We start from the raw sequence: 27,809 nt of genomic DNA, 5'->3' as shown, positions 1-27,809 counted from the left end.
ATACACTCAACATGTATAATTCCACACAAAACCTTGTACACAAATGGTCATAGCAACATTATTTACAATAACCAAAAAGTAGAAATAACCCAAAGTTCATTAACTAATGAATGGATAAGTAAAACGTGGTATATTGATACTATGCAATATATTTAGTAATCAGACCACATGAAATATTGACACATATTACAACAAGAATGAATGAACCATAACACTGAGAACATTATGCTAAGTGAAAGTATCCATTACAAACGGCCACTTATTGTAAGATTCTATTTCTATGAAATGTCCGGATTAGGCAAACCTATACAGACAAAAAGCAGATTACTGATTGCCCAGAGCCAGATAGTGGGGTATAAGGGGATTTGGATTGAGGGGTGATGTCTAACGAGAAGGAACTTCTTTCTGGAGGTAATGAAATATTCTAAAATTTATAGTGGTGATGAATTCACAACTCTGAATACACTAAAGGCATTGAATTATATATTTTAAATGATTGGATTGTATGGTATATAAACTATATCTCAATAAATCTGTTTATTAAAAAATGAAAAGGAAGAAGGAAGGCAGAGGCACATCTTCTCCTGGCTTTGGCTTTGGAGCAGAGTGCCCCGTAGGAACTGCACTACAGTTCCTGTTCCTACTACTGTAGGAACTACAGGAACAAACGAGAATAGTTTCAGAGGAATGAGGGATTGCGCAGTTGTGGTTTCCTGCAGGAGCAGTAGCATCTTCCTAAAGTTCCTGAGCACTGACTAACATCATATTATCCCCCTTCCTTTTGTCTCTTTTATCCCTTCCAATAATTTTGTCACTTAACTCCCTTTGTTAAAATCCACTCTGCTCGAAATGCCTAGAGTGGTTTGTTTTCCTAACTAAATTCTGATTGGTAGTTTTACTCAGAGAATATCCATCTTCCTTGTTCTCTTCCTAATACATTTTTAAATTTTGTCCAGATACTCATCTCTCCACCACGTAGCCAACTACAACAGGAGACAGTGAGTGACAGAGTTACCTCAGCTTCAGGGTTCAGCCTGATTTTGGTCTAAGAGTAATTCCATTTATCTTTCTAAGAATTGGTTCAGAAACGAGCATGCGACCTAGTTATGACAATGAGACATGAAGGGAGGTTTACCAGAAACTTCTGGGAACACTCTTTATTCTTAAGTATGAATCATGAGAAACCAACTAGATATAAAAGAGAAATCCCTATTTTCTCCTTACACCTATCAAACAACCAAGACAGGAGTCTGCTTAAGAACAAAGGTGACAGGTCAGAGGCAGTGTAGAGAAACACAGAGAACCTGGGTGTTTAATTGCATTATTGAACGGTTGGATCAACACAGCCTGAAACCCACCTTACCTCTTGAATTCTTTTTTATTTTTTTTACATTTATTTATTTATTTACTTATTTATTTATTTATTTGTGAGATGGAGACTCACTCTGTTGCCCAGGCTGGAGTGCAGTGGCGTGATCTCAGCTCACTGCAACCTCTGCCTCCCAGGTTCAAGTGATTCTCCTGCCTCAGCCTCCTGAGTAGATGGGATTATAGGTACACACCACCATGCCTGGCTAATTTTTGTATTTTTAGTAGAGACAGGGTTTCACCATGTTGGCCAGGCTGGTCTCGAACTCCTGACCTCAGCTGATCTGCCCACCTCAGTCTCCCAAAGTGCTGGGATTACAGGCATGAGCCACCGTGCCCGGCCACCTCTTGAATTCTTATACAGTATAAGCTAGTTTCACTTAGGTAGTTTAAGATAAGTTTCTTGTTATTCACAGCTGGAAACATGTTAACTGACACCCTGAAATACCATGACACTGCAGTCTCTCTAGGCAGAGAGGGCTTGAGACAACTCCCCAGTTTCCCATGGTTCCAGAGTGGCACAAGACATCATCCAAAAGTTACCCCTAAAAGCTGAGCAATTTAGCTGAGAGGGGGCTGATATACCTGGAGGGGTCTTGCAGCCATGATTAGGGGATACAGCAGTATAAGCCACACAAAACCAGAAACATTGTAGGAATGTGGACATTATATTGGATATCACAACAGCAGGATAATGACAACCAGGAACCAGATAATTTCTAGGTCACAGCAAATTCCACACAGGACAGATGATGTCCTGAGACCACACTCTCCCCCATTGACATTTCAGTGCAACTCAAGGACCTATCATCCCTCAGACCTTGGAAGAATGAAGAATGGACTCTGTTAATTTTCTACCACCAAATAGAATGGAAGCTCAAAATAGAGATTGTTAGATCATGGAAAAATAAAAAGTTATAGACTGAGAAGATCATAGCCCTAGAAGTGTATATCCCAATTATACAGAACTAGGTCTTTGGCCTGGGAGTGGCAGATGATTATTTTGATCATCTTGAGCATCGCCTCCCCCATTCTGTGTTTACCAATCCTGCATCATGGAGGGTCACAATCAGCCTCACTCTATCCTCCTCTGCTTCCTATTCTCATCTGGAATTGTTCAGATTTCAAGCTCAGATCATCTCATAAATGTAAATTATATTGTAATGGGCTCTTGGACACAGCTAAGATCAGAAGTCTTACTGTATAACTGTGGCCCCCTCAGCCATTCTCCAATGACCCTCACCATCATAGTCGCCTTGATCAAAAGATGGATATATAACTAGGTGTCCCAGTCTGTTTTGTGTTACTATAAGAGAATACCATAGACTGCGTAGTTTGTAGTGAACAGAAATTTATTTCTCAAAGTTCTGGAGGCTGGGAAGTTCAAGATCAAGGACCTGTAAACTGCAAGCTGCCTTCTTGTTACATCACACATGATGAAATGCATCACATGGCAGAAGGACAAAAAGAGGATGGGAGAGAGCAAGAGAGAGCAAATCCATTACTGCAATTACAGCATTAGTCCATTCATTAGGGTGGAACACTCATAACCTAAATACCTATTAGAGGCCCCACCTTCCAGTACCATCACAATGGCAATTAAATTTTGACATAAGTTTTGGAAGAAACAAACAAACCTTAGCACTAGGTAAGGGAAACTCAGAGAAATGTCTATAAATTTTGTCCTACAATCCTATTTTTTCCTTGTGTATCTTTCAAAGTAATATTGCTCCAAATCTGAAGCAAAAAAATCAAATAATTACTAACGGATGATATTCAACTCAAAATTGCTCTAACTTGGAACATGAAAGTACTTATAACTCTGTTCTATAATTAATTTTGTAGAATTTAAGGTACAGTGCTTGAATCCACTACTACCATTACATAATTCCTTATTTCTTTATTTTCTTCATCCTCATTTGTATTCCAAACTCTTAAAACTAATCTCATTTTCTCAGTGTTGTCATAGATTACCCCAAAGAGAGAATGACTGATGCTAACATAAAAGTCATTTGGTCTCAATTCTGAGATTAGGAAAATTTTTTCATGCTTTTATTCCAGCAGGAAGAGAATTTGCTATGCAAGCAAGAATACTGAGCACAATTGGAAATTAAAGCTAAGTATCAGATTGATGGGTCTCCATCTGATTCATATTGTCACCCATCTATTTCAACAATTTAAACCCATGGACTTGCAGAAAATAGTTTCATCACTATGTTACAGATATTCTTCAGTTGAGCACTTGATAGCAAATGTTATTCAAATAGTAGAAACAAATCTTAATTTTTAATAAATGTGAAAAAATAAGTCTGTTTACTCTTTGTGACAGCTCTTACAACTTTCAAATATATAAGTAATATTTAGCAATTATGTACATACCTATTTCTAAGAAATCTAAGTTAGAATTATACATTTTTTTGTCTCCAAAAAGTTGAGTTTCTGCCTAGGTCAGTTTGCTAAGAACAAAGCTTTCTTATAATGCTTGAAAGTGTTGGGGGTACAGAAAAAGATACCCCTAATATGGCACTCAGGACTTCCTGAGACTGTCACAGGCATGTCCCTAACCTTGGCAAAATAAACGTCTAAATTGATTGAGACTTTTCTCAGATACTTCTTGGTTTACAAAGGTAATCCTTTTTATTTGCCCTGCTGAGGCACAAGAAGCAGTACCACAAAATATGGCGCTTGTCATGCTGAGTTCTTTGAATCAAAGAAAATTGAAAAGCCTCAGAAATAAGCCACAGAACCAGTCTCTCTGACCTTCCCCCAAAGCCCTGTCTCTGGTATTCTCTTTCTTTCCCAAAGAACCAGGAGGGATTCTCTCTGGAATTTCCTTATTTGACTAAGAAAGCATTTTTTTTTTTTTTGAATCAAAAGAAATGCAATTGTCTTAAGACTGTCCCCTAGGAATCTCATCAAATAGCCAGGAAAGATTAACCACTGGAGAAGAGTCAATTCCCACAGAGAAGGGACTGGGAGTCACTCCCACACACAGACAGACTTTTCATCTATAAGAAGTAGCTCCAAGAGATTAACTGGGAGACTCTATCTGCATAAGACAACCTTTGCTCACAATGAAGTTCTGCCTCTCACCTTGCAGCCACTTCCTCCAGAGCTCACAGAAACTTTGCCCAAGGCCATTGTTCTTGGGACTCATTCATTTCCCCTGCAAATCATTTACTCCTATACCTTACTCCCCATCTCCCTCTTCCTTATGAAGAAGAGTATATAACCAACTGGACCTCATGGGATTAGGGCAATCACTGTCCTGTGATTCTCCCCAGGGCACATTAAATAAATTTTGTATGGCTTTTTCTCCTATTAATCTTCCTTTCATCAGTTTATTTTCAGTGAGTCTTCAGAGGGTGAAGGGGAAGCTTTCCCTCTTCTACCCTACAAAGCTTTATTTTTAATATTTCTATAAAATGTTGACTTACAAACTTGCAATTAGACCATGTGATATAAGTTACTATGGTTAAAGAAAAACATATTCATGACACTTGTTAAAGCAGACTTTACTCAAAGCAAGGGAGCCCTTAGCAATAGGTATAGGGACCACAGTAATAGGGTCTCACTGCAAGGGAGAGAGATCAAACTCAACTCTGACTTCAATAAGAACAAGTGGGGATTTATGACCATGGAGCAGGATTGTGGGGGTGGTCAGTGGAAGGAAAATTACTAAAAGAAAACATCAAGGATAAAGGATATCCTTGAGGAAACATCAATAATAAACATCAGGGATAATTATTAACAGGAAACATCAAGGACTATCTCCTTTGGTCAAAACAACTGTTGTAAAAAACTGTGTATGTTAACTTAAAATTATAAACTAAGTTTGTCATCACAGGTTGTTTTTACTCACCAACTTAATGAGAATTAATCCATTTGAATATCACCTGATCAAGCTCAAATTATTCCAATCTGTGTAAATAGATTGGAGGAAATTTTTTTTAACATTTCTTAACATTTAAAAACACAGCTTGTAAATATGTATTTAAAGAAAAGGGTCTAACAGATTAATTTTAAAACACAATACCAGGTACAATTTTAACTTACAGGCACAGATGACTGCAGAGGCTTCCAGGCTTTGGTTAGGGCAGTCATGGGAGCCCAGATTTCCCAGAGGATACCAGTGGTTGGTTTGAGCTGGGGGATGCAGAAGCAACAGCAGTTTTCTCTGGTGCCTGTTGGGGCAGTGGCAGTAGCATTTCCTCCCTAGGTCAGTTCTGTAGCACAGTTCCCTGGAATCTACTCAATAAAGTGCTCCCCACAAACAAGGTTGTAAACCATGAAAGAGGAAGACATAGAATCCAACAAATGGGAGCTCCAACATCAAAAAAAGGAGGTTGTGTTCCCAGGATGACAATGAAAGGAATGTCCTGAAACACGGCAAGACAGTAAGACTAGAAAGAGACGAATCCATTGTGGAGTGGAAGGATGGATTCAAAATCCATATTTTCAAGAACTGGAGTTCTTAGATTTTCCTTAAGTGCTTGAATGTATTAAGAGGTTCTTATTTTCATTCTTACTCTCTCCTCCCCTTTAGCTCTATCCATTGTATTGAAACCACCTTTGCAAAGTTTATGGCAGTGAGAGAAATGTAGCATGGCTAAATCCATCTTGCTTCTAGCTTCATAGGCTGGCTGTCCTCACTCATTCCTGGGTGTAGGCCAAGCAAGGATGATAATAGTTCTTCCCTAAAACTGCCCCTCTCCTTGTCTGGGGACTGAAATTGCCTTTGTAAGACTATTGAAAGGCTATGAGATTAGGATTATAAGACGGGCCTGAATTTTGCTAAAATGTAGGCATAGTTAAATGATAACCAGTCATTGTTCCCTAGCTTGCTTTTCTATATAATCTCTTGCCGCTCAGTTGTCACGAGGCCAGAGATCACAAGATTTGTGACTTCCTCAATTGCCCCTATAGATAACATCACTATTGTAAAACCTAAGATTGGTCTTTTGAGATGATTTTCAGACTTTTGCATTCTGGCAACCAACTGACTCCACCTGGACCTGTGACTCATGATTCAACCAGTCCTGCAGCCCCCACCCAGAGGCTGACTCAGTACATAAAGACTGTGTTCCACATTCCTATGATTTCATCCCCAACCAATCAACAGCACTCATTCCCTGGCCCTCTGCCCACCAAATTATCCATACAAACCATAGCCTCTGAGTTTTCAATGAGGCTGATCTGAGTAATAAATTCCCATCTTCTGCTTGGCTAGTTCTACATTAATTAAACTCTTTCTCTCCTGCAATACCACTGTCTCAGTGAGTTGGTTTTATCTGTGCAGGGGGCAAAAAGAACCTGTCAGGTGATTATGATATCAATATCAATAACAAAGCAACATTTTTTTTTTGAGATGGAGTCTCACTTTGTCACCCAGGCTGTAGTACAGTGGCGTGATCTTGGCTTACTGCAACCTCCGCCTCCTGGGTTTGAGCAATTCTCCTGCCTCAGCCTCCCAAGTAGCTTGGATTACAGGCATGCACCACCACACCCGGCTAATTTTTGTATTTTTAGTAGAGACGAGGTTTCGCCATGTTTGCCAGGCTGGTCTTGAACTCCTGACCTCAGGTGATCACCCACCTCAACCTCCCAAAGTGCTAGGATTACAGGTGTGAGCCACTGCACCCAGCCACAATGCAACTTTTAAAAAATGAAATAATTATTAGCTTTTCTGGAAAAGCTTTATCTCTTTTAACCTATGAAAAGTATTAATATTTGTCATAAAAAAAGCTTTTGCATTTTTTAGAAGAAACAGTGCTTCATTTCTATTATAAAAGGAAATTGTAGAATATTGTGACACTCACCTGTGAATGCTATTTATATAGACACTATAATTTTAACACTGTATATGAATAGAACCAAAGAAGATTAAATGTGCATTTGTGTAGGGTGTATTTGAGTTGGGGGACGGAGACTGGTTGGGGTTTGAGGAGTGGTTAAGAAAACTAAATCCTATCTTCAATAGTAGGAAATCAATAGATAATATTCAAAACTGAAAAAGAAAAACAAAACTTAAATAGCAGAAAAATCTGCTTATTTGAAAATATGGATGTAAATACCAGTAAAAACTGCTTAAACTGTTGGAAATTTTTTACTTTGGAAATGGGAATCAGAAGCTAGAAAGTGCAAAGCTGTAGATTGCTGTTATAAGCTAGCAGAACTCAGCATAAAGTGAATATGTATGACTTTGACAAAAATAAAAATTAAAATTTTAAATAAGAACTATTTTTCAATTTTTTCTCAAATTACATTATTGTTTTTTATTAGAATTGCATTGAGTTTATAGAAAGATAATTTAAGGAGAACTGACATCTTTCTAATTCTGAGTATTTTCCTTTAGAAACATGGTTGAGACTTCTTTTCTATTCTCAAAAAAAGTTTATCATTTTCTTGTTATAAGTCCTGTGAATTTTCTGTTATTTTTGCCTGGGCCTGCTATATCATTTTTGCTATTATAATGACATCCTTTTCCATTATATACGTATGATAACTGGCTGTTTCTAGTGTGCAGGAAAGCTCTATATTTTTCTTGTAACTTGACACCTTACCAAATGCCCTATCTCCTAATACTTTTTCAACTCATTATCTTCAGTTTTCTAGGTAGAGAATCATATAAATGTATAAATAACTATAATTGTGTATTATAATTTTCTTTTCCTATATATGACATTTCTTTTATATAGCCTATTGCATTGGTTAGTACTTATTAAACACAGCTTTAATAATCATAATAGTTGATTGTATTGCTTCCAACTTGAATAGGAATACTCCCGGTTTTCCCTAACATGAATATTATTTTCTATTGCTATCAGATAGAAGCTTGATTATCTATTTCTTTCATATCTAGGACTTCCCCTATCTAAACACTCCTTCATACTTTATCATATTTGTATTTGCCTCTATACCAGAATTTAGAATAATCCCTGGCTCAATAAATTTTTTTTAAACAAATAGATCAATAGGTGGAAAAGTCACCTCTAGACAATCACATGCTTTGTCTCTTTTAACCTATGAAAAGCATTAATATTTGTCAAAGTGTTAAATCACTTTTGCATTTTTAGAAGAAACAGTACTTCATTATTAACTGGATTTTTCAGCACTTTATTTTAAATGTTTGTATCCATGTTTATGAGTATGAATTGTAGTGTGTTATCCCTATGTTATCTTTGTCAAATTTGGCTTCATGATTATGCTAGCCATATTAAATGAATTAAAATTCATCACTCTGTCTCAAAAAAAAATTCATGTCTTTGCGCTGAAACAGTGCTAAAGTCATAGGAATTAGATATTAAGAGCATTTGTCAAGAAAACAACCTGCCTCCTGGTCTTTCTTTGAGATCTTCAGTAGCTATTCTTCTATTATGTTTCATTGTCCTTTATTATACAAGATGTGTATAAGTGGACTTTCATCATAGAAAGTTAAAACTATACCTAATTGAAAAGACTAAAAATGCAGTCTGTCTCTCTCACCCTATCCCACCCATCCCCAGAGTTAACCACAATTAACAATTTAGTACTTTTATTTTCATTATTTTTCCTACGCCCTCACATATTTATATGTAAACACAACGTGCAAGTATATGTGCATTAATACATGTGTAAAGAATAAATAGAGCTATTCTGAAACTACTCTTTCACTTATTCCTTGAAAAGCTTTTCACATATATATTATAAATGATATGAAACTATATGTACTTCATCCTTTTTAATAGCTGCATAGTATTCAACATTATGGCTTTACCATACACTATTTAACTACTCTTCTACTATGAGTATTTGGATGTTTCCCTCTTTTCACTATCATGAACAAACCTGCCATGATCATTCTTGTACATAGACTTTTAGGCCCACTGCATGCAAAATATTCTTCAGAATAAGATCATAAATGTGGAATAACTAAGTAAAAAAAAAAGGCAGTTTTAATCTTAATAGATAGTAAAAAAATTTTCTCCAAAAAAATTTTGTCATCTTATCCTCCTACCAATAAGGTATCATTGTGTTAATCTATCATATCCTTACTAACCCTGGGTATTATAAAGCTTCTATAATTTTGTTAATCTGATTAGTGAAAATTGATTAAAATGTATCACATTAATTTACATTTATCTGATTAGTGAAAATTGATTAAAATGTATCACATTAATTTACATTTATCTGATTACCAATGAGGTTGAATATTTTGTAGGGTTTATTGAACATTTGTATTTCTTTTTCTATAAATTGCTTTTTAATATCCCTCATTCATTTTTCTATTGGAGGGATTGTTATTTTCCTATTGATGCTTAGTGATATTAATCCTTTGCTAATATAATGCAAATATATATCCAGGCTGAAGGTTGTCTATTATGTTACTACGTCTTTTGCATGCAGAAGTTTCCTTTTAAATTTTAATGTATTTAAATATTTGATTATTTTCCTTTATGGTTTTAATGTTTTATATCTTACTTCAATAGGCTTTCTTTACCCCAAGCTTATATTTTTTCTGCAGCTATGTCTAGTACTTTTATGTTTGGCTTTTTGGGTATGGTTTAAGGCATATGTCTAAATGTATTTCTTTCAAAATGGATAACCAATCACCCCTAACTGTATTGCTTTGAAAATGGATAACCAAGCTTCACCCTAATTTGTAAAGTAATTCATTTTCCTACTTAATTATTTGCCATTTTTATTATTAATAGCAGCAAGCACTTACATAGTTCTGACCATATTTCAGGCACTCTTCTAAGTGCTTTCTGTATATTAATGTATTTAATCTTCACAACAACCATAAGACGTAGGTAGTATAATGATCCCTCTTTTACACATAAGGAAACCAAGGCACAAAGAGTTTAAGTAACTTCAAGAACGCACAGCTACTGTGTGGCCTGGCTTGAGATCCAGTGCTCTTTACTATACTAAACCCTGATGTGCATACTGCTCCTCCTAGATTCCATCCAATCTTATTAACCAATATCTCTGCCTATACCTGCGCAAACCCCATACTTTTATATTTTCAAATTTGTTTTAATTTTTGAAAGACAAGTTTACCTCATTTTTTCTTCTAGGAGTTTTCCAGGTTACTTGCTATTTTGTCTACCATTTGACCAATAAAATAGCATGTTAAGTTTCATAAATAATGATTAGGATTGCATTACATTTCTAAATTAACTTGAGGAGGACTGATATCTCAAAAAAATCGTCTTCTGTTTAGGAAAGTCCTGCATATCTGCATTATTGGATTTTTTTCTATATTTTACAGTTTTCAACATATGAATCTTACAACTGTTAGGGTTTTTTATTATTATTGTAAATAGGTTTTTTTCTCTGTTTCATTCTTTAGTATATTATTGATAATATATAGGAAAGCATTGATTTTTTTCTATGTTAATTTTGTATCTGTCGTACTGAATTTTACTGATTCTAATAATTTTTTCAGATAATTCCTTGGATTTGCATGGCAATCTTTAGTTTCCAAATAATTATATCTGTGTCTTTTCTTTATAATATTTATGTGTCATGTTATTCTTTTTTGGTCTGTATATATTTGCATTGGTTAGAGTTAGGCCCTCTATTACAAGGTTAAAAGACAACAGTGCTGGGAGCAAGTTTATCTTGTCTCTAACTTTAGTAGGAATGTTTCTAATGATTTACATCACACATGGTGTTTATTCTTGTTTTATGCTAATCTTTATTAGTTCAATGAAGTTTCCTTCTATTGCTAGCTCACCAACACTTATTGTTTACTTGTTTTTAATCACAAATGATTATTGAATTTTAGCAAATACATTTTTGCCCATATTGAAATGTCATAAATTTTTTTATCTATTTATATAGTAAATTATATTAATGGATTTTCTTGTGTTGAGTCATCCTTGTATTAATAATAGCTGCATTTAATGTATTCATCCTATGTGCCAGAAATGATGTTAAACATAGTTATTAGGTAAATACATGTTTAAGATTACTGTCTCTTCTTGACAAACTGATCTTTCTTATGAAAGTTTTTTTAATCTATAGTAATAATCCTCATCTTGAAGTCTATTTTGCCTGATATTAACATAGCCACATAAGTTTTATTCATGGTTACTATTTGTATGGTATATATTTGCTATCGTTTAAATGGGCCCCCAAAAAGCATGTGTTGGAAACTTAATTACCATTTTAATAGTATTAAGAGGTAAGACCATTAAGAGGTAATTAGGCCATAAGGGCTCCTCCCTCCTAAATAAATCAACGCTGTTATCACAGGAGTGGGTTTGCCATAAAGGGGTAAATTTGCATTCCTCCTTTCACTCTTCTGCCATGTGAACAACAGTGTTGCCTCCTCTGTTGGATGCAGTATTCAAGATGACATCTTGGAGGTGGAGACCAGAACCTCCCAGACACTAAACCTGCTGCTGCCTTGATCTTAGACTTCTCAGCTTCCAAAACGGCAATAAATAAATTTTTATTCTTTATAAATTACCCAGTCTCAGGGATTCCACAGCACAAAACAGAATGAGCCACAATTTTTTATGTCTTTCCTTTCAACCTAGCTATGTGGTTTTATTTAAAGAGACTTTCTTACAGACAGCTTTTAGTTGGCTCCTGTTTTTATATCCAGTCCAATAATCTCTGCCTCATAATTGTAATATTTAGTACATTTACATTCAATGTAATAAATGGTTGACTTTAATTTTACTATCTTGCAGTTCATATTCTATTTGTTCCATCTCATGTTTGTATGTTTGTTTCTTTTATTTGTCCTTTTCTACCTTCTGAAATCAATGAAATATGATTTAGTACTCTATTTTATTGCCTCTATCTCTATTGGGTATTTCTCTCTTCTCCTCCTCCCCTTCCTCCTCCTTCTTCTTCTCTCTCTCTCTCTCTCTCTGTGTATGTATTAGTGATTGCACCAGGGATTATAGTATATATTTTTAACTTATCACAGTCTACTTCTAATTAATACTGTAACACTTCACATAGAATATAAGAATCTTCCAACAGTAGAATCCCATTTACCCCACCCAATTTGTAATGCTATTGTCATTTTTACTATTACATATATTAGAAATGCCACAACACAGTACCCAAGCCACAACGCATTGTTATTATTTTTGCTTGAACCAGTCAATTATGTTTTAAAGAAATTTAAAGGTGAGAAAATAAAATTTACTCATATTTGCCCACGTTTACCATGTCCAATGATCTTCATTCCTTCCTATAGTTCTAAGTTTTATCTTCAGCTTGATGAACTTTCTTTAGCATTTCTTTTAGTACCATGGCTATTGTGGACAAATAGTTTCAGTTTACATTAATTTAATTTTTTTTTTTACTTTTCAATCTAGAAGAATACTTTAAAAGACATACTGCTTTGGTGTTTTTAGATCTGCAGATTGATTTTTTTTTCACCAAGTTCACCTTTCGTTATTATTTCTTGGAATAGTTCTGATTCATTCTCCTTTTCCTTTTCTTCTGAGACTTCCCTACATATGGGACAACTGATATTATCCCACAAGATTCTGAGGCTCTATCCATGTTTTAAAATATATTTTCTCTTTGTTTTTCCATTTTGTTATCTTCCATCATTGTGTTTTTCAATTCTCTGATCTTTTATTCTGCATTATCCAATCTCCTCTTGAGCCACTGAGGGAAATTATTACTTCTAGTATTTTTAGTTAGGTATTTTTTATACCCTGCTTTTCTCTTTTGAGATTTCCTACCTGTCCATTCATTACATTCATGTTTTCATTTAAATCTTTGAACATGTGTATAAACATTGTTTTAAAAACTGTGTTCTAACTCCAAAATCTGAATCATCTCAGGATCTCTTTCTATTGTATTTTTTTAAATCTTTGTTATGGGTCATATTTTCCTGGTTCTTTGCCTCTATAGTAATTTTCTATTGCACATAAAATGTTGCAGATGATCTATTATACACAGTTTGGATTATATTGCCTCCCTTTTAAAGGTATAATATTTTGTTCTGGCCAGCAACTACACAACTGGCTCATTCTCTTGATCCTTCAGGCTTCATTTTATGCTTTGTTTGGGCTAGGTTATACCCCTTTTTTACTTAAATCCCTAGATATGATCATAGTCCTTGTTTCTATAGAGTGGTTTCAACTAAATGACTGACGCATATGGTGAAGTCTTTCCATTATAGCTGGGCTAAGACTGCAATATCTCTTAGCAGTGCAGATCTCTGGCATTTCCTTTCCTTTGTTAGCTCCTTTGCAGCTTCTACTTTTCAGAATTGTGAGGTCTTGCAGAATCTCGACCTGACGTGTAAAGCCCACACCAGCTCTCAGCCAAAAAGCTAAGAAGAATATCTACACAGACTTCTGGGACTTTTCCTCTTTACTGCTTCTCCCTCTCTGGAATCCTACCCTGCAAATTCCAGCTTTCTCTAGAGCCCTGTGTTTCCATTTCTGCCCCCTCAGCTCAATCAGACTAATGATCTTCACTTGGTCTCCATTTCTCTGTGCCCCACATTCAGGAAAGTGCTCCCAGATATAAAATGTGGTGCTTACCTCATGTTATTTCTGTCTCTCTAAGACTCTAATCCTACACTGCCAATTTTCCAATGCCTAAAATGGTCACTTTACATATTTTCTTTCATTGTAGTGTGAGGGTAAATCCAACAGCAGTTACTCCATTATGGCCTGTAAATAAAGTTGCATAGATAAATCAAATTCATGAGCTTTTTATTCCTTCTGTCTTACTTCATAGATTCTTTAAATTTTTCTTCTTCTTCTTCTTCTTCCTCTTGTTCTTCTTCTTCTTCTTCTCTCTCTCTCTCTTTCTCTCGCTCTCTCTCCCCCACCCCCCACCACACACACACTTTGCTGTCTTTTGGAATAATAATACTTTCTGGGAGTTCTTTTTTCTCCTCTAATGGTCTCTTTTAAAATTTGTTTTGTCTAAAATTTTGTAAAACATGTTTTAATTTATTCTCCATCAATGTTAAGAACCCAGAAACATATATAGACCCTTCTTTTTCAGGCTGAAAACTATTATGCTTTACTTCCTCTTTCCCTCTTCATCTCACACCTCCAGGGAACTTTAGGTCATTCATTTATGTATGTATGGTGTGTCTATATATAGATATAGATATAGATATAGATATAGATATAGATATATTCTTTTGATACATATGTTATTATATATTATTTATTATATATAATATAATCATATATTATTTTAAACATTTATAAATTATATGTAATAGTATATATTATCTATTATTTTACATATTTATAAATATTATAAATTATATATAAAGATATAAATATAATTTATAAATATTTTATGTAAACATAAAATATATGTTTTAAATCTAAATTTTATATATGTATATCTTTTCAAAATTTATTGTTGTAAATTTCACTTAGTTTCACAACCACATTACAAACTACTCTTTAGACTTAAATCTAAGTTTTTATTGCTCACTGCTATTTTTTTTTTAATTATACTTTAAGTTCTGGGATACACGTGCAGAATGTGCAGGTTTGTTACATAGGTATACATGTGCCATGGTAATTTGCTGCACCCATCAACCCGTCATCTACATTAGGCATTTCTCCTAATGCTATCCCTCCCCTTGCTCCCCACCCCCCAACAGGCCCTGGTGTGTGATGTTCCCCTCCCTGTACCCATATATTCTCATTGTTCAGCTCCCACTTATGAGTGAGAACATGCAGTGTTTGGTTTTCTGTTTCTGTGTTAGTTTGCTGAGAATGGTGGTTTCCAGCTTCATCCATGTTCTGGCAAAGAACATGAACTCATTCTTCTTACGGCTGCATAGTAGTCTATGTTGTATATGTGCCACATTTTCTTTATCCAGTCTATCATTGATGGGCATTTGGATTGGTTCCAAGTCTTTGCTATTGTGAACAGTGCTACAATAAACATACATGTGCATATATCTTTATAGCAGAATGATTTATAATCCTTTGAGTATATACCCAGTAATGGGATTGCTGGGTCAAATGGTATTTCTGGTTCTAGATCCTTGAGGAATCGCCACATTGTCTTCCACAATGATTGAACTAATTTACACTCCCACCAACAGTGTAAAAGCATTCCTATTACTCCACATCCTCTCCAGCATCTGTTGTTTCCTGACTTTTTAATGATCACCATTCTAACTGGCGTGAGATGATATCTCATTGTGGTTTTGATTTGCATTTCTCTAATGACCAGTGATTATGAGCTTTTTTTCATATGTTTGTTGGCTGCATAAATGTCTTCTTTTGAGAAGTGTCTGTTCATATCCTTCACCCATTTTTGATGGGGTTGTTTGTTTTTTTCCTGTAAATTTGTTTAAGTTCCCTATAGATTCTGGATATTAGCCCTTTGTCAGATGGATAGATTGCAAAACTTTTATTCCATTCTCTAGGTTGCCTATTCACTCTGATGATAGTTTCTTTTGCTGTGAAGAAGCTCTTTAGTTTAATCAGATCGCATTTGTTAATTTTGGCTTTTGTTGCCATTGCGTTTGGTGTTTTAGTCATGAAGTCTTTGCCCATGCCTATGTCCTGAATGGTATTGCCTAGGTTTTCTTCTATGGTTTTTACGGTTTGGGGTCTTATGTTTAAGTCTTTAATCCATCTTGAGTTCATTTTTGTATAAGGTGTAAGGAAGGGGTCTAGTTTCAGTTTTCTGCATATTGCTAGCTAGTTTTCCCAACACCATTTATTAAATAAGGAGTCCTTTCCCCATTCCTTGTGTTTTGTCAGGTTTGTCAAAGATCAGTTGGTTGTAGATGTGTGGCATTATTTCTGAGGCCTCTGTTCTGTTCCATTGGTCTATATATCTGTTTTGGTACCAGTAGCATGCTGTTTTGGTTACTATAGCTTTGTAGTATAGTTTGAAGACAGGTAGTGTGATGCCTCCAGCTTTGTCCTTTTTGCTTAGGATTGTCTTGGCTATACGGGCTCTTTTTTGGTTCCATATGAAATTTAAAATAGTTTTTTTCTAATTCTGTGAAGAAAGTCAATGGTAGCTTCATGGGGATAGCATTGAATCTATACATTACTTTGGGCAGCATGGCCATTTTAACAATATTGATTCTTCCTATCCATGAGCATGGAATGTTTTTCCATTTGTTTGTGTCCTCTCCTATTTCCTTGAGCAGCTCACTGCTATTTTTTAAACATGTCTTTACATTTCTAAAATTCTTTATTTTGATTAGCTTTTTCTTAAAGGTACACTTTGTTTTTTTTTTTTTTAAAGCATATGTGAGTCATACAATTTCTGAATTCTTGCAAATCTGAACCAGGCTTTGATTTGCCTTGCATTTTGATAATAGCTTGGTTTAGTATATAATTATTGGAACATAATTTCTTTTCTTCAGAAGTCACACATTTTCTCTCAGGTTTTCTAATGTTAGTGTTGCAAATAAGAAGTCCAATGTCATTTAAACTTGTGGGGTGGGGGGTGACATTTTTTCCTAGCTGGCTGCTTCTAGCATTTGTTCTTTATCCAGAATATGGTGAACCACCTGAATATGGCCTTTTTTCATTATGCCTGCCCAGTCTTCGGTAAGCTTTCTCTATGTGAAGACTGAATTCTTCAACTTGGAAAAAATGCCTTCTTCTATTTCTTTGGCTATTGCTTTCATTCATCCATACTGTTTTCTCCTTCTGGAACTCCTGTGATAATGATACCATTTCTTTTTTTTTTTTTTTTTTCGGAGTCTCGCACTGTCACCTGGGCTGGAGGCTGCAGTGCAGTGGCACGATAGCCCAATAATACTATTACTTTTGCTTTCATCTTTCCTGCCTCTTGACTGTCTTCTAAATTGCCAGTTCTTGAAATTTATGCCCTACATTCTGGAAGAATTTTTTTTTTTTTTTTTTTTTTTGGACAGAGTTTCTCTCTTGTTGCCCAGGCTGGAGTGCAATGGCGCAGTCTTGGCTCACTGCAACCTCCACCTCCTGGGTTCAAGCTATTCTCCTGCCTCAGCCTCCCAGGTAGTTGGGATTACAGGCATGCGCCACCATGCCCAGCTAATTTTGTATTTTTAGTAGAGACGGGGTTTCTCCATGTTAGTCAGGCTAGTCTTGAACTCCCAACCTCAGGTGATCCGCCTGCCTCCACCTCCCAAACCGCTGGGATTACAGGCATGAGCCACCATGCCCAGCAGAAGAATGCTTTATAGTTACTCTTCTCTTCATTTTCAAGACATATTTTTGGTCTCTAGATTTTGACTGGTGATTTTTCTCTTATCTTTACAGTGGAAGAATTCGTTTTTCCAGCATGAACAGCCAAAATGTGAACAGTGGCTTATTAGTGACCCCCTCATTTACTACCACCTCTAGCATTTCCAACTAAAACTCCTGAGCTTCATCGATATAGGTAAAAAGTTTCTGATGATGATACACAAATGACCTTTTTACAACCCTTTTACATGTTTTGGATTATTTCTTTCTAGAATAGGAAAGAGGAAGTCATCAGATGTAATCAGGATACCATCTTTGTCACAAAAGATTCCATTTATTTTTTCTAGACTGTGATGAAAGAAACTTTGTATTTGTTTCTCACTTAAGAAAAATAAATTTTTTAAGAAAGAAAAATTGGACATACTCAACTTCCTTCCTTACAGAGAAATAGGAAAGTTATTTAAATTTCAACATTCTTATGAAAAGAGCTTTTTTGGGAGGGATAAATTTTTTACTTACTTTCCCCCACTAAAAACATTTTGAAATACATTCCTTGAAACCATCTTTAACAGTCCTGAATTTACTATGAACTTCTGTGTCCAACTGCCCAAACAAGGACAGGGAAATATGCCCATGAAAGTTAACCTCTGCTGAAAACAACCATGAGGTAGAAAAAACAATGGAAACATCTGTATTTTATCCTGACAATATGTTCTCTCTTATTCTGGAAGCACAGGATGTCTTTACTCTGTCAGCTGCAAAAATATTATCTCTCTGCAGGAATGAAATAAGTGTGGAATATATATTATGCTACCACATTACATGCATACCTAAGCAGAAAACAAAGAAAATAGCCATTTAATATATAACTTAGTTTTGCCTCCAGGGACAGATAAAAATTTTTATTATAATACCTAAATGGTACAGTCCATAAATATACATGGGAAATGTGATAGGGCGAAGTCAGGCTCTTTTGGCTAGATACTTGTGGCTAAAAATTTATCATCTGACCCTCATCCTAATCTTTCCTTCAAATAGACATAAAGTAGGCTATATTTTTTGTGAGGTCCAGGAATCTGGGGGCAATGGAGATCAAAACCTATCACCATTTTTTAGCAAACAATTCATTTTTAAACGTCTGTGGAAAATAACTATTGGCTGATATCTTTCAGTTCCATTTCAAACGTTTTACCTTATGCAGTTTACCTAATAAACAATCAAGTTACTAAAAAAAAATAAAAAACAGTAACTAAGTTGATAATTTAATAACTTCGGATGATTCTGAAGGCTTAGTTGTGTTTACCCTTTTTGAAATCAATAACTTTTCATTTGGAATTTTAAATCCACTTTAATGAGCATTCTGCTAGCAGCAGTTTAAGATCCGAACCTATACAAACAAAAGTAATAGAGGATTTTACCTAGATTACAATTTATACTTACCTTTTGCAGACCACATCACTGATTTGAATGTATAAATCCCTGCAATTTCATTATATATGCCTCTTAAAATTTTTTAATGCTTTTAACCAGAGAAGGGGTTATATAGGAAGAGTATTCCCAATGTAAGAAGTCTTAATGTTGCTCAGATATTTGCAACATGACTGACATGGTTCTTCTAGTACTGGTGCTGTCTTTGGAAGCTTTTACAGAGCAACGACATGACTTCCTTATAGGCAGTAAATGAGAAACATCCTATGATAATGCCACTGGCTTTCTACATAAGCTGCCTGTTGTATGTCTTATCAAATTGAAGCATTTGTCAACATACAAACCTTGTTTCTTTGTATCTTCACATTCATTCACTGATTTCATGCTGACAGTGTGTTCTGCATTGTTCCCCTCCCTGTACGTAACCTTTTGGGGTCATGTAATCTATCCCTATAAAACTAAGTGGAAGCATCTCCCATAAACAAGGAGCTATATCTACTGTTTCTAAAATCCACTCTCTGGCACCATACCATAGGGACCCAAGCAGCTCTGGAGTCTCCAGAGGGTGCTCAAGAGGGAAATTATAGCCTTTGGGCTCCTCAGTGCCTCCCTGTGAGATGCTGTGCTGTCTTGCACTGTAGCTTCCTGGAAGCATTTTATAGCTATCACACCCTAATGTACCAAAACTGTACAATCCCCTCAAAATTTATGAAATTCTTCATAAAAAGTGATTATTTCACCCTCTGTTATAGATCTACTTTCCACAGAAGCTCAAAAAAGTAATTTTTAATGGCTAAAACCACAATTACTTTTGCACCAAACTAATAGTCCTTGAACCATGGTGGAACACATAGCACCAAGTAATGCCTCCCCATTTTGCCCCTCTCCCAGCAGTCTTGTAACAAATCCTCTCCTTAAGCCCCCCACCAAAAAATCATATCACATAAATTGACACCCAGGCACAATCCAAACCCCAGTTTAGGCTCAGCTGGAGCCTTTTACCCCATCTGTAAATATCCAAAATTCACCCTATATCAATGAATAACTTACTGTGTTGCTTCATGAACATTCCTTTGTTACCTATAAGAAGAGAGCTTACCTGAGAATGACAGTAGCACAGGGCAAAGCAAGCCAGGAGATGAAGAGACACCCCTATCAACCTCATCTGAGTCCCTGAAACCAACCTCCACCTTTGCTTTCCACAGTTATATGTGGCAGTAAATTCCCTTTGTTGCTTAAGTTAACTTGAGTTTGGTTATATGTCACTTGCAACTGAAATAATCTTGACAAATACACTAATAATTATCAAATTTTATTGGGTTATATAAATATCAGTGCCTCGGGAACTTGAAACAACAAATCCCAGAGATGTGCAACCATAAACACTATATAGCCTGATGAGTGATTTAATTAAATATGTACATATAGATCATTGCCCAAGCCACATATATAAAAATAAGGAGAGATAAATCTGAAGGAGAAGGAAAAATCTTTTGCATTTTGACACAACTTATTAAGCAGAAGACATCTGCCCAATGTCTAGGTCTGGAAAGATAAATTATTCCATTTTATGTTGTTATTAAATTGTATTACTCTTCATTAAAGTTAAATGCATTTGGAGGAATTAAGCTTATCAAAAATTTGGCAGTGTAATATAAGTGATGATTCTTTGTTTATTTGACAACATCCTCCTGTGAGTTGATTCACAATTTTAATTTTAGAAAACAATATTTCCTTCATAGGGGCTGACAGAATGATGTGAACTGCTGCATCATTTTGCATGAAGTCATATTGATTGTGAAAGGAAACAGAAGCCAAGTGACTTAACCAATTTTTCAAGGAGCATTATGACAATAATGTTTCCATATTGTCAGAGGGGATCACATCAATTTAAGAACTAAAATTCAGCTTCAGGAGACAATCACCTGTCCTTTTGAAGATAAGTACAAAGGAATTCTATGAAGATAAAAATTCTAAATAATGTTAGTGAAAAAATAGTTTAAAATGTATGAAATTATGTGTCGATATCAAGCACCTTCTATGGATACAATGATGAGCAAAACAGAGACATCAGAGAGCTTTCAACCTAGAGAAAGGCATTAGCCAATCACAGAGAATTATAATTCCAACTAGGATGTTACCAGAGAAATGGACCTGCTACCAGGCCCATGCTGGGGCTTCATGCTAAGCAAATAGACCAGGGAAGGATTTCATAAAGAAGTGATATTGAACTGATATTTAAAGAATGAATAAGCCCTGACTTGATAAAGAGGGAAAACAGCATTCTGGTCTGAGGGACAAGCCTCTACATAGGTGTAGAGAAGACTGGGGCAAGAATAAGAGACCTAAAACTGCCCTGAGGCCAGAACCCAGGGAAAGGAGCCCGTGAGTGAGGAGTTTCCTCCTAAAATACTCGATAGACTTTGAATGGTTTCAGGCAGGGCTTGTGTGATCAGTTTTGCATTTTAAAAAACATCACCTTGGCTTCAGGCTGGATAATAAATGGGGGATGGGGTCAGGGTCCAGGCAAGGGAAAATAGTAGCTGGGTCTGGGTAGAAGTAGGGGTGAGGGTAAGACACAGGTAGAGAAGTCATCTGTCATGGCAGCTTATCCTCATCAAACATTTATTGAGAGTCAGCAGCAGGAAATCTGACTAAATCATTCCTTTTTAAAAACTCTTTATTGGGCAAAAATCTCAAACACCTCAAAGAGTAGACAGAATAATCTAATGAACCCCTATATGCTCAACCCTAAGCGCCAACAACAATCAATGCTGGCCTAATCTTGCCTGATCTATATTCCCAATCTTTCTCTACTCCCAGATATATTTTTAAATTATGAACATTTCAAACCTTCAGAAAAGTCATGAGAGTACTACAACAATCATCCATTTAACATTCATTTAGATCCACTGTTAACATTTTGTTAACTTTATATAAAGTATATACATGTAAAACTGTGTGTGTGTGTGTATATATATATAATATATATACATATATACTGTGCATATTCTCTCTCTCCCGTGTGTGTGTGTGTGTGTGTGTGTCTTCCATCATCTATCCCCTAAGAGCAAAGGCATTCTCTTATACAACCAGCATATAATTATTGCTCAGGAACTTTAACATTATCTAATATACAGTCCAAATTCAAAATTTCCCATGTGTTCCAATAACATCCTGTATAGCTGTTTTTTCCCCCCGATCCAGGATCCAAATAATGCTCATGCATTTATTTTGTTATCCTGTCTCTTTAGTCTCCATCAATCTCAAGCGTTCCTCAGCGTTTGTGTCTTTCATGACATTGATGCCTGTGAAGGGTCCTGGCCAGCGGCTTTGCAGGATGTCCTTTAATGTGTGTTTGTCTGATTGTTTACTCATGATTAGATTGAGGTGAAACATTTTGGCAGTACTATCGCATAGGTGATGTTTGTCCTTCTCAATATATCACCTCAGGAGCCACATGATGTCAGTTGTACCATTACTGATGATGATTCTTTCACTTTTCTAACCTATTGAGTTCATATCCTATAGACATAATCCATTACTTTGGAAACCAGACAAGGACTGCAAAATATAATTTCTATTTCCTCATGAGCCATCTTAATACCAAGAGACATTTACACAGATCATTTATACAGACAAAACTTTATTGGTTGTATTCACAAAAGGTGGTTATAGATCATAAATAGACACGGATGGGGGATGAATATCTTACAGCAATTAGAAGATATTAGTAAGTTTGGGAATTAGAATCTGGAGAAGAAGTGAAGTGTGGAGGTGAAGCACATCACCTCAGGAGCCAGACCGCCCTGCCACTTCCCACCCGTGTGACTTTGGGCAAGTTACTTAACCTTTCTCTGTCCACATCTGTAACATGGGATGTCACAGAACTCTTCCTATATGGCTGGTGTCAACACTGGGTTGCTACATGAGCAGTGCCTGGCATACCACAAGCTGTCAATGAGATGATGATGATGATGGTAATGTTTCCAGAGAAGGACCACTAACCTCCATGTGTTGACTAAAGGAAGACCTTGGTTTTTTTTAATATATAAAAAATATTGTCTGAGGCCAGGCATGGTGGCTCACACCTGTAATCCCAGAAATTTGGGAACCTGAGGTGGGTAGACCACTTGAGTTCAGGAGTTCGAGACCAGCCTGGACAACATGGCAAAGCCCCGTCTCTACTAAAAATACAGAAATTAGCTGGGTGTGGTGGTGCATGTCTGTAGTCCCAGCTACTCGGGAGGCTGAGGCAGGAGAATTGCTTGAACCCGGGAGGTGGAGGTTGCAGTGAGCCAAGATTGCACCATTGCACTCCAGCCTGAGTGACAGAGCAAGACTCCATCTCAGTATATACATATATATATATATATATATATATATAGTCTGAAGTTTATACCCTGTTAAAAACATAATATGGTAAAATGTCAACACATTTGTATAAAATCATCAACATCATTTAATGAGAACTACATAGGGTAAAAGAGTTTGATTTTAACAGTTAGATGACTAGCATTAACATTTCCCAAATATTCAGTAGAAGACACCATAGGGTAGAAACATCTAGATGACAGAAATAGAGGAAGGGAGCAGGGAGAAGCAAGGGAAGGGCAAAGAGGTGGAGGGAGAGGGAAAGTCCCACATCCCTGGCCCTGAGTCCTCAAATCTCACCCTGCCCAGGACTTAAAATTACTGCCCTTTCTACCACTCACAGGCTTGCTTCCCTAAACAGTCCCGTCTGGGCTTCTTCCTGCTGTAGGATTTAAAAATCCAGGCTTTCATTATTGTCTCCCCAACTCAGCCTACCTACCATACCCAAAACAAAACACACATAGCATGTTTTCTTTTTCTTCTTCTTCTCTTATTTTTCAGTGAAGTCCCACCATTTATCAAAGTTAAATAACTTTTTTTTATTTTTTTGGAGACAGAGTCTAGCTCTGTTGCCCAGGCTGGAGTACAGTGGTGTGATCTCAGCTTACTCTAACATCTGCCTCCTGGGTTCAAGTGATTCTCCTGCCTCAGCCTCCCAAGTAGCTGGGATTACAGGCACCCACCACCACGCCCAGCTAGTTTTGTATTTTTCGTATAGACAGGGTTTCACTGTGTTGGCCAGGCTGGTCTTGAACTCGTGACCTCGTGATCTACCCACCTTGGCCTCCCAGTGCTGGGATTACAATCATGAGCCACCACGCCTGGCCGAAGTTAAATAACTTCTACAACAGGCATGAATTTTACAGTCCCAAAACCCAGATGTGCAAACATAAAACCCCCCTTTTTTTTTAAACTGACTTAGATCACAAGACCCACTTCCACAAATGGAAAAATATCTTACTGCCAATTCAAGGAAAACGCAGACATTTCTGGGATTTCTTTCTTAGTTTCTTTGGGTAAATAGGAAGTCAATATGGAATTCATACTCTCTCTTATTTCCTTCTGTTCTCTCCATCACTCCCTAAATCTGGGGGCAACAGGTACAGCAGCTTGAGCTGCAGAAAAGAAAGAAAGGATTCTCTCAGTTCTCTCAAGGAGACTGTCTAGAACAGCAGACTGTTCTAATCTTGATTACAAATAATCAAGTAAATGCCCAATTGTAATATAGGTAAGTTTCCCAAAAATGTTTTGGGAGTACAGAGCAAGTATAAAGAAGCATAAACTCAGTTCAAAGGGCCAGAGAAGCTTCCAAGAGGAGGCAGTTTTTAAGTTTTATCTTAAAGAGTGAGATGGAGACAGTAAGTTTAAGAAGACAGGGAAGGATATCTCAGAAAGCATTTGCTAAGGCATGGAATAGTGGGAGAGGGGGACGTCCTTGGGAAATAGAAGTAGTTCTGTCCAGCTGGAGCACAGGGCATGCTCAGAATACTGGGTAGGAGATGAGTCTAGAGAGATGAACACACTGTACATCAAGCCAAAGGATTTGGAGTGTCTTCTCTAGACCAGGGCTTGGCAAACTGTACATGGAGTCCAAATATAGCCTGGTTTTGTAAACAAAGTTGAACTGAACACAGCCATACTCATTTGTTTACATACTGTCTTCAGCTGCCTTCATGCTTCAACATCAGAGTTCAGTAGTTATGGCAGAGTGTATATGGCCACCAAAGCCTAGTATATTTACTATCCAGCTCTTTACCTTAAAAGTTTGCTAGCTGGGCCTGGTGGCTCACGCCTGTAATCCCAGCACTTTGGGAGGCTGAGGTGGGCAGATCATAAGGTCAAGAGATGGAGACCATCCTGGCCAACATGGTGAAACCCCATCTCTACTAAAAATACAAAAATTAGCTGGGCATGGTGGCGCATGCCTGTAGTCCCAGCTACTTGGGAGGCTGAGGCAAGAGAATCACTTGAACCCTGGAGGCAGAGGTTGGAGTGAGCCGAGATCGCACCCCTGTACTCCAGCCTGGTGACAGAGCGAGACTCTGTCTCAAAAAAAAAAAAGTTTGCCGACCCTGGGCTAACCCACTTCAGTAATATATGCACCCTCTTTAAAAGGATAAATTATCCTAGAGCCAAAACTCCACTTAAGTATTGTTAGTATATTGTTATTTAGATATAAAATTAAGTGCAAGCATCTTATGCTTATAGCTCTTTTGCAACTATAAAAATGTGTATAAACTAACAAAAACAATACAATTCAAATTAATTTATTAATTCAATGTGAATGATGACATCACTTGTATGGAGACAGATTTCCATGCAGGAGACAGATTTGGTGCAGGTACCAAAATCAATTGTCAGTACTCAGCTCCAAGGAAGACATTGAGGTGATCCACAATTGTTCATGTTTTAAAATATCATCCAAATGAAAACACAATAATTTAAAAATTACCGCAGAGAGCTGCAGATTCTGGATGACATGCAGTTACTGAAGAAATCTAACAGACAGCTATTCATATGGCAACAAATAGCTAAAAACAACTAGTCCAAACTAGGTGAACCCAAGGGGTAGCAATGGATTAGAGAGAAGAGGACACATTTGAGAATATTCAGTACACTATCTGGACAAAACGTTAAACATCAAATGGTTGTGGGGAGGAAGAAACATAAGGGAAGATTCAGGAATGACTCACAGGTTTCTGGCGTGGGCATGTGTGCTCACCGAGGTGAATAAACACAAAGGAGGTAAAAGCTTGGGAGAGAAAGACACTAAGATCCCTTGGGTATGTTGAATTTAAGGCATCTGTGAAACTAGTTCTTATTCTGAATAAAGTTGGATGTATAGGACAATGCAGTTATAAGCAATAACTGGCTCATAAAGATATGCAAGTTGGAGGCCAGGCACGGTGGCTCACACCTGTAATCCCAGCACTTTGGGAGGCCAAGGCGGGTGGATTGCCTGAGGTGAGATGTTCGCAACCAGTCTGGCCAACATGGTAAAACCCTATCTCTAGTAAAAATACAAAAAAATTAGCTGGGCATGGTGGCATGTGCCTGTAATCCCAGCTACTCGGCAGGCTGAGGCAGGGGAATTGCTTGAACCAGGGAGGTGGAGGTTGCAGTGAGCCGAGATTGTGCCACTGCACTCCAGCCTGGGTGACAGAGTGGGACTCCATCTCAAAAAAAGAAAAAAAAAAGATATGGAAGTCGGAAATAAGTTGTTATTGAACTACCAATATAGATGAGATGATAGCCCACATAGAAAAGTAAAAAGTGAGAGAAGAAAGCACTAAAAGACACTTAACAAAGAACTGGCCATTATAGGGAGCTTTCTAAATAACTACATTTATGAATCCCTAAATATAATCAATTCAGTATGATCTATGTGAATGGAGGGAAATTATAATATGCATAATATGAGATACCAATACAAAAGTTATTTCTTTTTGGTGGATTCATTTTGGTGGATGCATAGAGGAGAGATGCATTGATAGAAGATTTATTTATGTTCGCTAAAATTTGGTTTGCTCTCCCAGGAGGCACATTAACTTGGATAAAAGGACAAAATGGTACAGAATGTGGCAGTCACTGTTAGTTGTCTATTCAATATCCATTTCTTCTTTACAAACCAACCTGAATTTTTCTCAGTGGCAATGTGCCTAGCTGAAAACTTTATTTCCCCGCCCACTCTGCACCTATGAATGGCCATGGAACACAGTTCTGGCCAATGAAATACAAGTGAAAGTCAAAGGATGAAACTTCTGTGGAAGCTCTTTAAAAGGCACATAGACTCAAGTGACTGGATGCTTTGTGCATACCTTCTTCCTTCCTAGATACGTCGTGTTGGAGGTGGAGCCACAATATTGTGACCACCAGGCCCCAAAAGCATGGTAAGGATTACTGAGCGTAAATACAGGAGGATCCTGGGGGCTTCACAAATCCTCAGTATGAGCCCTGACTCTGCTTCCAGATGTAAATAAGAATAACTGGATCCCTAATTTTTTAAGTCACTTTTTTTCTGGGTTTCTGTTACTTGAGGCCTAGTGAATTTCTCCCTACACAGAAGGCCTATTTGAAAATGGTCTCAGCTAAAAAATCCCCACAGATAGCTTTCAAAGTTAATGTAATGTCCAGGAATAAATGAAAAGTTGATTCCCACCTAGATGCAACAGGAAACCTCTCAACCCTATTACTAGGGCCACCTGCTTCAGCCTTGATTAAATGAAGTGAAGGAAAAAAGGAAGTGGGCAGCCCAGAGTTAAGCTGGCCATGACAAATGAGTTCCCCGTAAGACTGTATCCTCCAAATCTCCAATTTCTAGCATCCTCTACTGTGCTTTCTTTTTGCTTTTCATCTTTCTTTCCATTCTTAATCTAATGGGAAAAAAAGTGAATAATAAAGTATGAATACTATTATTCATTAACCTTCAGTGCCTTCTCACTGTCCACCCAGTTAAGCATATGAAGGATGATTTATTGAATTATTAATTTGTGCTTT

General features: G+C 36.7%; 1 protein-coding gene across 1 annotated transcript in view; it reads left to right on the top strand.

Annotated features, from left to right (window-relative positions):
• Positions 1 to 21,890, top strand: part of LOC134810104 (uncharacterized) — a 51,947-nt gene extending 30,057 nt beyond the window's left edge. Inside the window, exons 2-3 of the mRNA XM_063811502.1 lie at positions 17,586 to 17,706; positions 20,681 to 21,890. Of these exons, the coding sequence (XP_063667572.1) occupies positions 17,586 to 17,669 (84 nt within the window). The 3' untranslated portion in view covers positions 17,670 to 17,706; positions 20,681 to 21,890. The remainder of the gene's footprint in view (positions 1 to 17,585; positions 17,707 to 20,680) is intronic.
• The last annotated feature ends 5,919 nt before the right edge of the window (positions 21,891 to 27,809 follow it).

The sequence above is a fragment of the Pan troglodytes genome, chromosome 4, assembly GCF_028858775.2.
Source record: "Pan troglodytes isolate AG18354 chromosome 4, NHGRI_mPanTro3-v2.0_pri, whole genome shotgun sequence".
NCBI lineage: Eukaryota > Metazoa > Chordata > Mammalia > Primates > Hominidae > Pan > Pan troglodytes.
Note: the sequence above shows the minus strand (reverse complement) of the source record. Positions and strands in the feature narration are given on the sequence as shown.